This window comes from Podarcis erhardii, assembly GCF_964252035.2.
Source record: "Podarcis erhardii genome assembly, chromosome: 1".
Taxonomy (NCBI): Eukaryota; Metazoa; Chordata; class Lepidosauria; order Squamata; family Lacertidae; genus Podarcis; species Podarcis erhardii.
The window spans coordinates 35,549,807-35,563,659 of record NC_138497.1 but is presented as its reverse complement, the minus strand read 5'-3'; the positions used below and the strand labels follow the sequence as shown (position 1 = coordinate 35,563,659).

The window sequence follows — 13,853 nt, the reverse complement described above, 5'->3', positions numbered from 1 at the left end:
AGACTGAACCCGAGACCTTTTCCAAGCATCTGTTTTGTCACTGAGCTGTGGATTCTCTTATTGTTTTTGGAGAAAGTGTGGCGTAACACAAGGAATTGTATTCTGTGAGCTAGTGGAGTTGAGAAGCACCAGCTGATACTCACCATACTGTATAACGGATGGTAACTCATGAGACTGAGTTTGCTAAGCAAACTTTGCGGCAAGTATTAGGGAAGTGAGGACTATGGTGCTGTTTGCAGAGCTATTGCTAAAATTGAAAGACAGTTAATAGTAATTAATGGATAGCATTATGCTTTATGCCAAACACACAGTCCCTCTGTAATGAAATATTTCCATCTGTCCTTTTATGGTACCATATTCTCAGTTTTATCGTTTGACATTTGGACAAAACATCTGTAGCAGAGTGGGATTTTATTTTTTTAAAAAAGACCTTGTGTATTATGACAAGTTACTTGTCGGTCATCTCTAGAAAGAGTACCCACTCAATCGGGTTCAAAGAGCAAACTATAATTCAGTATTTTTCTCAAGCTTATATGTGCAAGAATTTCATGTCTGTATTTGGAAAATGTTTACATTAGAACTTTGACAGAACACAATATTGATGAATGCCCTACCCTATTCTTGTTTCAGTTTACAAGCCTTGAGAAAGGAAAAATCCCGAGATGCTGCTCGTTCTCGCCGGGGGAAGGAAAATTTTGAGTTCTATGAGCTGGCCAAATTGTTGCCACTCCCTGCAGCCATTACCAGCCAGCTTGACAAGGCATCCATCATTCGACTAACAATTAGCTATTTGAAGATGAGGGACTTTGCTAATCAGGGGGATCCGCCGTGGAACTTGCGAATGGAAGGACCACCACCCAACACATCAGTGAAAGGTATGAAGTTGGATGATCATAGTGTGTGGAATGTGGCAGCCAGTACTGATTTCTAAATTGAAATGTTTACCATCCTTTCTTTTTTCCCTGCATATCAAATCCTTTAAAGGGATACAAATGTGGAAATCTGAGGTCTGCATGAGAAAGACACCATGTGAAGGTGAAATAAACCTCTTATTCTATTTATATTTTATTTTAAAACAGACATCTCAGCACAGCTATTGTATTGAGAAAATGAATTTTAAGTATGTATTTTTTACAGTTCAACCCAGAGTTAAATGCCTCTGAATCCACTGAAATCTGTGATCTTAAGCACACTTAATTCTGTGTTGGATTGTAGTCATGAAGTGCAATCCCTATGCATGTTTCTTTGGAAGTAAGCTCCACTGTGTTCAGAAGGGATTTCTCATAAGTAAGTTTCCATAGGATTTCAGCCCTACAATTTTCACACTTCTGACTGAAAAGAATGCCGCTGTATGTCACTGTGAAATAGGAAAGTATGTTAGTTTGTTGGATCCTGTGTACAGAGATAACAATTATAATGATCTTAAACTATTTATTATTTCATAACTCAACAGATATGAAAGCAGTTTCTCAAAAATGGGCCTGAAATTATAAGGAATTAAATCATTCAATTGAGCATAAATGCAAACCAGATATTAAAAAGGACCCAAAATTGGGTACAAACACTTTTATTTATACATTATGTCACCAAAGTTAAATTACTAGAAGCCAAAGTAGAGTTCAGGTATTAGGTTATTGTTTATGTTTTACTGTGTGTTATGAACTTGTGTGAACCTAAAATGTACTTATAGCTTCTTATCTATAACTAAAGTCCACATTTTTAACAAATTGTGAGTTATATATAAAATGTGTGAAAGGCTCCCCTCCTCATGTTCATAGCCCATTACTTTAGTGCATTGATTTGAATCCGGACTCTTGAGTGACAAGGATTTTTTGTAACTTACTCCATGTGCATGACATTACCACACTCTACATCACAAGCAGCATATCAAATTCAGGAAAGAGTTTCTTGTGCTGGAGGTGAAAGGGGTCAGAAGCTGGGAAGTTTTAAGTGCTCAGGCATATTTCTTTTCCTCTCCTTTGGGTGATGGTGAGCGTGAAATTTAAAAAAGAATAGGATGACTCATCTTTGAAAGCTTTCTTAAATAATCCCTGTTGTTAGTAAATACAACAGGATTCTGTCCAGTTTTTCTTAATTTAGTCACTCATTTTTTTATGCATAATTCTGTTTCTGAAGCATAAACTGCGCTATGCTGTTTAACCCTGTGTGCAATAAATAGTGTTTTTTACACAACGGATAAGAGTGTAAATTTATTTCTGTTTGTTTTTTTAATCAGAACTGGACAGCTGTCTTCAGAGTAAAAACTATTTCTAACTACAGTGGTAGCTGTGCAGTACAGAACAGTCTCATTTGGACATAATACTGCTCTTGTTTTCCTCACCTCCTTTGGCGTAGCCATGAGGAGATCTGATAAGTTTGCCATACGTCTGGAATTTCCTGGACATATCCGGAATACTGCAGCCGCAAGCAGCTTCTGGACGGAAATCAGCTAAATGTCCGCAAAAAGAAACCTTCCTGTCCAGATTTTCAATTTTTGAAATATGGCAACCCTAGATCAGAAGCATTTGCTTCCATTTTCAGTTAACCAGTTTGTTATTATGTCCAAACCGGGAACTGTGATTATTTTATACTGTGATTTATCCAGCCAAGTCACTATCTCTGGCTTGCTTTGACATTCCATAGTTAAAACTAACCACAGTTTGTCTCAGCTTGTGCATCACATCACAAGAAACTGGTTTGTTGAAAACAGAAGCAAATGTTTCCAATCGCCTCATGGACAGGACAAGAGGGAAGGGAGAAATGCAGGAGTCTGAGACTTATTCACATAACACTAAACAGTATTCCAACTGTTCCAAAGTATTCCAACAAAAAGAAAATTTTATTTGAACCTGAAAGAAGGAATGCAGAAGATGATGTAGCATTTAATATTCTTACCTAGGAACTAGAAATCGTAACGTTTATGTGGATTGGCAACTGTATGTTTCAGTTGATTCTATGTTCTAATAATGGTGATGTTCTATATACTGTTGTGAATATCAGGCCTAGAGCAGAGTAATTGCAACCACTTCCTGGATGTCAAAAGCTAGGTTGGTTCTAAAACAAGCCGATGGTTCTCAAGCCATCCGAGTTCTCCGTTTGACAGTCTGATAAATATTTTTACATTCATATAAAGAGCATGTACTTGGATTTACGTAATCTGCAGCACCTGTGTACTTGAGTTTTGAATTCGGGGCAAAGCTAGAATAATCTCCGTTGATGTTGCAGGGCCAAATAAGTTTTGCAATTGGTTTCAAGAGGGATATGTTCAAAAAGGATACGATGTATTGCACTTTTTATTCAGCTGAATAAATTGTGCTCCATTGTAGTCCCGAAATATTTTTTATCTCCTCTTTTTAGGCTTTAACAGCTGACATAATTAAATATAGGTTAGAAGAATGATTGCTCATAACAGAAGTGGTTTATAAAAGAAAGACAGGGCTCCCAAACCAATGTTTATCTCATATTAAGGAAGAGAAATGGGATATTTGGAAAGGACAGGCAATAGCAAACAGAGAGGGGCTGCTTAATCTGTCTTCACACACCCTTCTGGATGTTTTAAACTAATTTTTAACCCAAATGAAACTCTGAAACCAAAAGTGAGCCTAACTGAAGGGGAAAGGCCTGTGGACGTTTTCCAGGGTAGGGAGGGGAGAAAATCAGGTTGTGGTGGAGCACAGCTTTCTCCTGTAAGTGCCTTGTATTCCTGTTGCTTTTGTGTATGGGCTTGGGAGCACACTTTTGCTGAGATACCCTCCCAGTTTGTGACCTGTATTATAGCCTCTTTAACTTGCTTCAGTAATCTGAAACTATGTTTGCAAACCCTTTAGCACTGTGGAGTGCCTGTTACTTCTGCTCTCTGCTTCTGGTAATCTGGATTGGATGGGCTGAACAGTCCAGTCTAATAGCCTTTCGGTCCCTTCCAGCTGTATGATTAGCAAAGAGATTGCCTCTCCGCCTTAAATTACTCTTTCCTTTGAAAAACACTCTGTGTGGGATTTCTGTTTCGAGTGGTGTGGTTCTGTGGGAGTTAAATAGGCATTTGGAGCAAGAATATTGATAGCCAGAAAATGGACAGGAGCAAAAGTACATTTGAATGTACAAAAATGGTTTAATGTAATTTGGGATAAATCACTTTCTGAAAAATTGACACCAATGGTTAAATGACAAAAAAAAACCCTAAGAGACCTTCATGGTCTAAGAGACTGGTGGTTGTTTATCCAGCACACAAAGACTGCAGGACAAAGTACTGACCACATTCTACAATATATAGTTGTGTTAGCATCTTCCTTTATATTGACATTAGCAACTTTGGGACTCCCTCCCTGTCAGGGAACTGCCATCGGAGCCAGAGGGAGAGGGAGGGCTCCAGAGGGATTCCGGAGAGCATACCGGGAGGGAGAGAAGCAGCCCATCTTCTGGGGAAGGAAATCAGCGTAACACTAGTGGAGAAGGGGGGCAGATGGGGGAATCGGCGAGGTGGCTCCATGACTCCTCGCCGGAGACCAGCGGGGAGAGCACGGGTCCTCCGCTGCCCACACCCTCCCTGCGCAGAAGGCTTCCGCGCAGGGAGAGTAGGCAGAGACTAGGCGTCAAAGAGCTTCTTTGCTGGAAGAAGTTCAAGAAACGCCCACTGACGGATTCTGCCAGCGATTGAGACAGCCACGGGTGAGTGGCTGTCCGGACAGAAAGGGTTCAAACCTTGCTATTGTTATTTAGATCTGAACTATGCTTTCAGGTTGTGCAAAAGAGGGTGGGATGGTGGGATGTTCAATTTGTAATTTTTCTCTTTTCAGTATATAACTTATTATTTTTTTTGCAAGTATAAAACTCAATAAAATTAAAATAAAGCAAAACAACCTTTTCCTTGTAATTGGAAGGTTTATAAAACCAGTTTGTAGAAGGTTCTTGAAATAATATAAAACAAACACGATTGCATTATTCTGGTAAATGACGTTCGGTTTTATGTGAGAATCTGCTACATGTGGGATCAGCTCATCAGTCCCTAAGTTTCCTTTCTTCACTAGTTTTATTTGAATATAAACCCGTTACATATTACGGACATCTTTTTGAAATTATACCAAATATATAAAGTATCAAAATACATTAATTCTCATGTAGCATGGTATTCTATTTCTATTTTGAATGGATAAATAATTCCACAAATATCCTGCAGCAATATAGCAATATGGCTCCTAAAACTACAATAAAAGCACTGGCCTTTGGCTTGGAATCAGCCTGATCCCCTCCCCCTCTTTCCTTTTCCTTCTGTGATGAACCCCTATTTGGGGGCTTCCCTGGCTTTTTTCTGGCCCATGTAGGAGCAGTCTGGATAGTTGGCCTTGGTGAAGAGTTGACATTTTCTCCCCCCAAACAGTTTTTGATCTGGGCTTCCACTGAAATGAGGCTGCATTTTAAGTTGTATTTTAATCCTGTTTTTAAGTTGTATTTTAGTCAGTTGTTTTTATACCTGATGTTATGAGCCCGGCCTTGGCCGGGGAGGGTGGGGTATAAATAAAATTATTATTATTGTTGTTATTATTGCTATTATTATTGCTATTATTCTCAGTACTTTGTGTCTCCCCAAGTAGGCTCCTAAAGGCATTTGGAGAATGCATGAGAAATACTTATGCTGTATAAACCATGGCTATTTGAAACAATGAGATGGCTGTTCTTGTTAATAATTCCCTATACAAGCTTAGTTTTAGATTTGTCCCTGATGACTATAGCAATTTAATCATTTTAATTTAGAGCTTCAGAAAGGTGCTTTGCTCTGCCCTGTCTACAAAGGCTGATGAATTTGTTTTCTTATGAATGTTTTGTATGGATTATTCCAAGTTGCGCTTGCAGAAAGAACATTCAGGTGACACTGTGTAATATTTCCCAAGTCAATTACTTCATGGAAATGATATGTTAAACAATTGCAAAGCAAGAGATAGTTTTCGCCATTGTTTTTAGAAAGATATGTATTGTTCCAGATCAAATATACATTATTCAAGGAATGACCATGCATTTCCAGCTGTGGTTCAGCTAAATAACTGATTATTGTAACCTTTAAAGAAATTTCATTGTCATTACTATTGGTTTAAGCACTTCTCTATTCATAGTAATCTTTGTTTGGAGGACATCTAGAAAACATTTTATCTTTTATTAATCTGAAAAGCAATAGCCATTGAGATGACATTTGCTAACGCTACATAATTTTTCTAGTATAGCAGATTTCAGCTCTCCCCCCACACCCAGTCATTGTTACTTGGGGAATAGAAGCAACTGACTGCAATAATATACTCATTTTGCAGTAGTTGACTTCAAGATCAAGATAAAATTATCCCATAATGCAGATTCATGTCAGATATAATACTAAAGAAATATGTAATAAAATGATATTTATTCTATGTATAGGAAACAGAGATCTAATTTAAATAGAACAATTATGTGGCTAGTACATACTTAGGACAAACCGTTATTATCAATGTGACTGTTAAAAGATCTGTCATACCCATTATTTTAGTCTCATATGTCATATTCTGTTGTATTCTAAATATTCATTTTGGAAGGTGAATATATGTTTTAGTTCTGCCATGAACCTGGAATTGTAAACGCACAACTACCTTCACATAGAATTTTGAGTTTTGTTTTTCAAATGACACTCAGTACCAAATTCACTAATAACCTTGGACTTGGCAATGCATTTGGCGTTTAAAGTAGGAACCATGGAATTCAAGATTACTTTTTAAAAAATCTATCATCAGATTCTTTCTGGATCTGAATAGGGATGCACAGCATACCAGATCACACACACAGATCTTCCCAGAGGCCTCCAGATCCTGGAAAACTTCCATAATATGGCATGTTTTAGAAGCCATAGCCTGATTTCGAGGGAGGTCCTCGAGCCAATCTAGAAGTAATCAGAAAAAGGAATGGGAATGGTCTCTAGTACAGACCTCAGCAGGAATAGAAGCTTTCAGGCCCTGACAGAGCCACATGACTGGCATTTAGGTATGTCTAGCATGCCAGACGTGCCTGACATGCTCTGGTCCATGTGATCATGAAGAGTCGGACACGACTAAACAACAAAGCATGCCAGATAGATCCCATAAGAATCCCAATATGGCAGGAACCTTCAGGAGCTCCTCAGTATTCTGGTGTGAAGAAATATTTCACGGAATTCTCTTGGATGGATGGTTCATCATTAATTGTTGCATTAATATTTTCTATTTGTGGCCCCACAACCACCCGCAGTTCCCACAGCATGACAAATGTAACTACTCCCTCTCGCTGCTATTATTCATGAATCCTCCTGATATTCATATGTAAGATCAAAGCAAGTAGACCTTCTAATGAGTCTCGCTGGTATTCTTCTTTAGAGCTGCAGTGTTGATATTAAAGGTAGATTAAATTGTTTGGCCCAAACTTTTCATCTGCTTTGGAGGCAAGATGAAAATTCCCCCCACAGATTGTAATATGTGGACTTGACTATAATCAACTACTTTTTACCTGGAGCAGCTTACCTTTATTGAAGACGAGGCAGCAATGGGCCTTTGCCCATTTTTGTCCAAAGAACCGGGGCAGGGGAGCAAGAATGCCCAGGAGAGCACTGTATTGTGTCTGCATCCTTACCATCGGACCATTGTCTGGCAAGTGGTTATCTAGTCCAGATGGTCATCCAAGGAAGGGCAGTCCACCACCTCTCATGGGTGTCTGTTCCACCGTCAAACAGCTCTTACCATTAGAAAGTTCTTCCTGACGTTTAGTTGGAATCTCCTTTCTTGTAACTTGAATCCATTGGTTTGGGTCCTACAACATTTATTTCCTTTGCAGATGTGTTCCAAATAACTTCTGAAACTAATAACATACGATACATTGAAGTGTCATGTGCTTTCAATGGGGTCTAGCTCTTGAGGTTACTGAATGGGGCTGATATTTTGGTGGGCTAACGGTGCAGATTTCAGCTAAGCAACCGCAGAAGTAGCACACTGCTTTACAAGGTCATAAAATGATTCATCCTAATGAGGGAATTAACTCCCCAGTGAGAAGAATTAGAGGAACAGTTATTTTTGTTACCACTTGGTAATTTTTGAAAAGCTTATTTTAAATATAATTTATAAGAAAATTATATTCATGTTCACAAAGAGTTATGAATGTGTGGGCCTAGATTCCGTTCCAAACTGAACTTATGTTTGTGTCTTTGAGTTGCTACTGAAATGGAAAGTTGTAGTAGTGAAGCGGAAGAACTTGTACAGCTGTTTAATTTGTACATCTTTCCCAATATGATTTTGGCATGCATTTTGGATCTTTGGTTATTGGTGCTTCTTCTCTTCTCTTCTCTTCTCTTCTCTTCTCTTCTCTTCTCTTCTCATTAAAAAAGTTTATGAGAATAAGAAATAAGGCAGGTTCTAAATTTAAAGCAAATCTTTTAAAATGCATGAATGGCTAGCATCTGGTGTTTTTGCCAATTTGGGGGAAGATAGCTAAAGGCCCAGTTTCAAGGTGAATCAGAATGTAGTATTATTGGGATCTAATCTTGACAGCAACGATAACCCTGACACAGGCACAAGTTAAGATTTTGACACCCCCCCCCCCCAAAAAAAGTGGAGCAACTGGTTGCTAAACACTTTTAATTATGAGAACCACAGCCTTTCTGACTTAGCAATAATTGTTATGCCAACAGATCAATCCAACAATGTTAGAGAAAAGGCAGAACTTATGGATGTACATGCTGGACCCATTAACACTGCATGGCCTCAAGCTGGAGGATAGCACCAGCATCTCTTAGCTATGGTGAATGAAGGCCACCTGAGCATTTCATCCTTAGAAGCTCTGTAACTTCCACCTTGGAAAAAGCATTATTTTTGCCACAGCAACGGATAGAGGCAGAAGCAGAAATGTTTTACTACAGTCGTACCTTGGAAGTCGAATGGAATCTGTTTGGAAACCAAAGCACAGCTTCAGATAATAATAATAATAATAATAATAATAATAATAATAATAATAATAATAATAATTTTTTATTTATACCCCGCCCTCCCCAGCCAAGGCCGGGCTCAGAGCGGCTTACAAGCAATAATAAAAACAAGATTAATTATTACAACTTAAAAACAAAAATAAAATACAACATTAAAATAATGGAACATTAAAATATTAAAATGTAGCCTCATCGCAGGAGGAGAAGGAAAAGAAAAAAGAAAGAGAGGGAGGGAGGGAATCAAACTGGCTCCAAGCCAAAGGCCAGGCAGAACAACTCTGTCTTATAGGCTCTGCGGAAAGAAATCAGATCCTGCAGGGCCCTGGTCTCATGAGGCACAGCGTTCCACCAGGCCGGAGCCAGAGTTGAAAAGGCCCTGGCTCTGGTTGAAGCCAATCTAACTTCCTTAGGGCCAGAGATCACTAGGGTGTTGCTATTTATGGACCTTGAGGCCAGTGGCGTAGCGTGGGGGGTGCAGGGGGGGCCGGCCGCACGGGTGCAACATCTGGGGGTTAGGGTTAGTGGTAGGGTTAGGGGGTGCAAATCCACGGGTTAGGGGGCGCAAATCCACGGGTTAAGGGGCGCAAATCCACGGGTTAAGAGGCGCAAATCCACGGGTTAAGGGGCGCAAATTACTTGCCTTGCCCCGGGTGCTGACAACCCACGCTACGCCACTGCTTGAGGCTCTCCATGGGGCATACCAGGAGAGGCGGTCCCATAGGTACGAGGGTCCTAGGCCGTGAAGGGCTTTAAAGGTCAAAAGTAGCACCTTAAATCTAACCCTGTACTTCACCGGGAGCCAGTGCAGCTTGAAAAGCACTGGGTGAATATGCTCCCATGGCAGAGACCCCGTGAGGAGCCTCGCTGCAGCATTCTGTACCCGCTGGAGTTTCTGGGACAGCTTCAAGGGCAGCCCTGCGTAGAGCGAATTACAGTAGTCAAGCCTGGAGATGACCGTCGCATGGATCACTGTGGCCAGGTCGGGGTGGGAAAGGTAAGGGACCAACTGCTTGATGCGGCGAAGGTGGAAAAATGTCGCCTTGGCTGTTGCTGTAACTTGCGCCTCCATGGAAAGGGAGGCGTCAAGGATTACACCCAAACTCTTAACGGAAGTCAATGGCACTAATTGGGCCCCCGCAAGAGAAGGCAGTTGGACCTTCATCCCCATGCCATCCCGACCTAGCCATAGGACCTCTGTCTTCGAAGGATTTAGTTTCAATCGGCTCCCACGAAACCATCCAGCCACAGCTTCCAAGCATCTGGTCAGTGTGTTTGGGGCCGAGTCGGTGTGGCCATTCATCAGCAGATAGAGCTGAGTGTCATCAGCATATTGGTGACAGCCCAGCCCAAAGCTCCGGATAATCTGGGCAAGGGGGCGCATAAAGATGTTAAAAAGCATCGGGGAGAGAATTGCGCCCTGCGGCACTCCACACACCAAGGAGTGGCGCGACGACATTTTCCTCCCTAGTGTCACCCTCTGTCCCCAACCAGAGATAAAAGAGCACAACCAGTTACGGGCTATGCCCTGTATCCCCACGTCTACGAGGCGGTGGTCCAGAAGATCATGATCGACCATGTCAAAGGCTGCTGACAAATCTAAAAGGATCAGCAGTCCTGACCCGCCTCGATCCAGTTGTCTACGGAGATCATCTGTTAGGGCAACCAGAGCTGTCTCCGTCCCAAAACCAGAACGGAAACTGGACTGAAATGGATCTAATGCCGATGTTTCCTCCAGAAACCTACCAAGCTGTTCAGCAACAGCTCTCTCAATTACTTTACCCAGGTATGGAAGATTTGAAACTGGGCGGTCTATCCCATAGACCCTATCAGTCTATGGGATCTAATGAAGTTTTCTTTAAGAGTGGACACACTACTGCTTCCTTCAGTTCCCCTGGGAATGTCCCCGTGTCAAGGGACAAATTGATAATTTCAACCAGGGGGGTCCGCGCAACATCTGGACACTCCCTAATCAGCCAAGACGGGCACGGATCAAGGATGCAGGTGGTGGGCCTACCAACTTGGAGGAATCGATCCACATCAGTAGGCAGTATCCGATCGAAATGGTCCAACACTGGACTTGAAGTCAGTCGAGGGGCCTCCAGTTCAGTCACTGTATCTAAATTGGCAGGGAGGTCACGGCGGAGCAACAGGACTTTCTCCGCAAAAAAGCTCGTGAATGCCTCACAGCTGTGGGTCGAATTTGTGCTTAAATTTGGTTGTCCTCCTAAGGACGTTATTGACCTAATTATTCTAAAAAGTTGTGCCGGGCGAGAGCTAGCGGATGCAATGTAAGCTGCAAAGTAAGATTTCTTAGCAGCTTTCATAGCCATCTCATAGGCTTTCATAAGCATCCTATAAGATGTTCTTGAGGCTCCGTCACGAGTCCGTTGCCATACTCGCTCTAGCCGTCTGAGATCCCGCTTCATTTTCCGGAGCTCCTCAGTAAACCAAGGGGCCCAGTTTCGATGGGGTCGCAGAGGGCGCTTAGGCGCGATCTCATCAATGGCTGCCAAGAGCCGGTTATTCCAGTCCTCAACAAGGTCATCTAATGAGTCGCCAGGAGGAGCAGGGTTCCACAAGGCTTGTCTGAATCTATCAGGATCCATCAGTTTTCGTGGACGAGCCCAAATAGGTTCGCCACCCGAGCCGGGGAGGAGCAGAAGTCAATCTTGGCTTTCAGACCATGGCACTTCCACAGCGGGGAGCATGATCACATCTATGCCAGCCCCAAAGATCAGATCCAGCGTGTAGCCTGCTTGATGAGTGCTCCTTCAGCCAATTGGAAGCTGTGGAAGTCCCATCGGACGTTCAGCTTCCAAAAATAGTTCGCAAACAGGAACACTCACTGGGTTTGTGGCGTTTGGGAGCCAAAACGTTCGAGAATTAAGCTGTCTGGAAACCAAGGTACAACTGTATAAGAATTTTTAAATTATGTTTTGTTAGTCATTATTTTTATACTTGCACACAGAGAGATCCCTTGAAATCAATTGATTTAAATTCATTGGATTTCAGCCATAGGCAAACTTGGCCCTCCAGATTTTTTGGGACTACAACTCCCATCATCCTTAGCTAACAGGACCAGTGGTCAGGGATGATGGGAGTTGTAGTCCTAAAACATCTGGAGGGCTGAGTTTGCCTATGCCTGGATTAAATGAATCAACAAAGAGAATCAGTTAGAACTGAGCCATAATTTTTATATGGACCCATAATTTATATAAATTTTATGAAGAAAGGATTTAAGATTACTGTTGTTTATCCAAATGAAATAAAACAATTTTTTCCCTCTGAATCGATTGATTCTAACTAATCTGAAGTCTTTTTCATGTTCAGGGTATGATAAGAAATCACTAAATGTACTCTTGTGCATGACTGCCTGTTTGATTCACTCTTTGGATTAGTTGAATGCACCTCATAGACATGTTTTAGTTGTCATTTCTGCTTTCATTTGTCTCAAATGGAAACAGTGGCTTTTGTTTCCTATGGGTCATTGCCACATGGATGTGCAGAATTGCCTGCCACACTTCATTCATCATCCGTATCACATAGATAAGCAATACATACATATTTTGTTCTGATTATTTACACACAATTCAGTGAATACACATTTTTAAACAGTGAATTTATTTAGAATTATCCTGATGACCATTTTGTATGTTAATTTTTTATGTTAACCAGTTCATGGAGACTTAGGAGATGCAAAATCAAGCATTCCTTTGGTATTGCATTTTAAAAACTGAAATTAACCATAATGAAATTTCCAATAAGTCCAGATTCATTTCATGCTTTCAAATGATAGTGCTGTTCATGTTTAACAGTGATACACAGATATATCTGTGCGTTTTACCAAATAATCTTACTATAAATCTCGATCCTCCTTCAACCTGAATTAGATACCCCAAAGACTTAGAAAAATAAGTACATTGGGCTATATGTACAAGCGGAAGGAACTCATCCATATCAGCCCGCCTGTTTCTTAAAATCTTTGGAGGAGAGGGCATTATGTGGCAACATGAGATAAAGCCTTCTCTGTAGCAGTGTCCTGTTTGTAGAACACTCTCCCTTTACATATTGCTATCATTTTGGCAACTAGTTATATGTATTTTTAATGCATTCTAAAAAAAATAATTAAACAATCAGTTGCTAACTGTAGCCTGCTATGATCTTTCTAGCTGCTTTTATTTCTTAGGTGGTGCATTTATTGTTGTTTATTTTATAATTTTGGTTGTTTGGGTCTATGATATGTTTTGTATCTCACTTAGATGAAGGGCGGATTTTAAATGTTTTAAATAAATAATCCAATTTTCAATTCAGAATGGATTGTTTAGCTGTGCAAGTGGTGCTGTGGAAACTTCAAAGATACTTCCAGCTGTGTGTAGAGTTTTCCTCGTGCACAGGTTGCCATGTAGGATTGCAGCCCTAGTTAATAAAAGTATTATAGCCTAAGGACAAACCTTCTAAGAAAAAAATAAACACAAACTGTAAAGTATCAACTGACATTTAATTATTTAAGTGACCCAAAATGTACAGTATGTTCAGTTCTTATCAAAATTCAAGTAGTTTCCTCAGCCAGCTTTTTTTCTGCATTTGCAAAAGTGTTGTTCAAGAAACAAGGAAATCTTATATGAATCTTGCCAATCAATTTTGGCATGTATTTGTTATTCCCTTCCTGTCTTCATTTTCATTTTCATCTCACACTTTCCTGTCCATGATTGCTATATTCTTGAACACAATGCCTACACCTCAAAAAATTGTCCTCTGCAGGTGGTTTCAATGAGTTGAAGTGACCACATAGGACACTTGAAGGGCCATAGCCCAGTTTCAAGCTGGTAAATAAATTGTCTGGGTATGGACTAGATGATCTTAAGAGTCCCTTCCAACTCTACAATTCTGT

At 40.7% G+C, this 13,853-nt stretch overlaps 1 protein-coding gene across 11 annotated transcripts in view; it reads left to right on the top strand.

Moving 5' to 3' along the window:
* Positions 1–13,853, top strand: part of NPAS3 (neuronal PAS domain protein 3) — a 628,833-nt gene that overhangs the window by 195,207 nt on the left and 419,773 nt on the right. For 8 of the 11 annotated variants that reach the window (XM_081859318.1, XM_081859314.1, XM_081859320.1 and 5 more), the window contains 2 exons: positions 631–875; positions 985–1,035. In XM_081859318.1, the coding sequence (XP_081715444.1) occupies positions 631–875; positions 985–1,035 (296 nt within the window). The remainder of the gene's footprint in view (positions 1–630; positions 876–984; positions 1,036–13,853) is intronic. The other 3 variants (XM_081859317.1, XM_081859322.1, XM_081859316.1) reach the window with 1 other exon arrangement.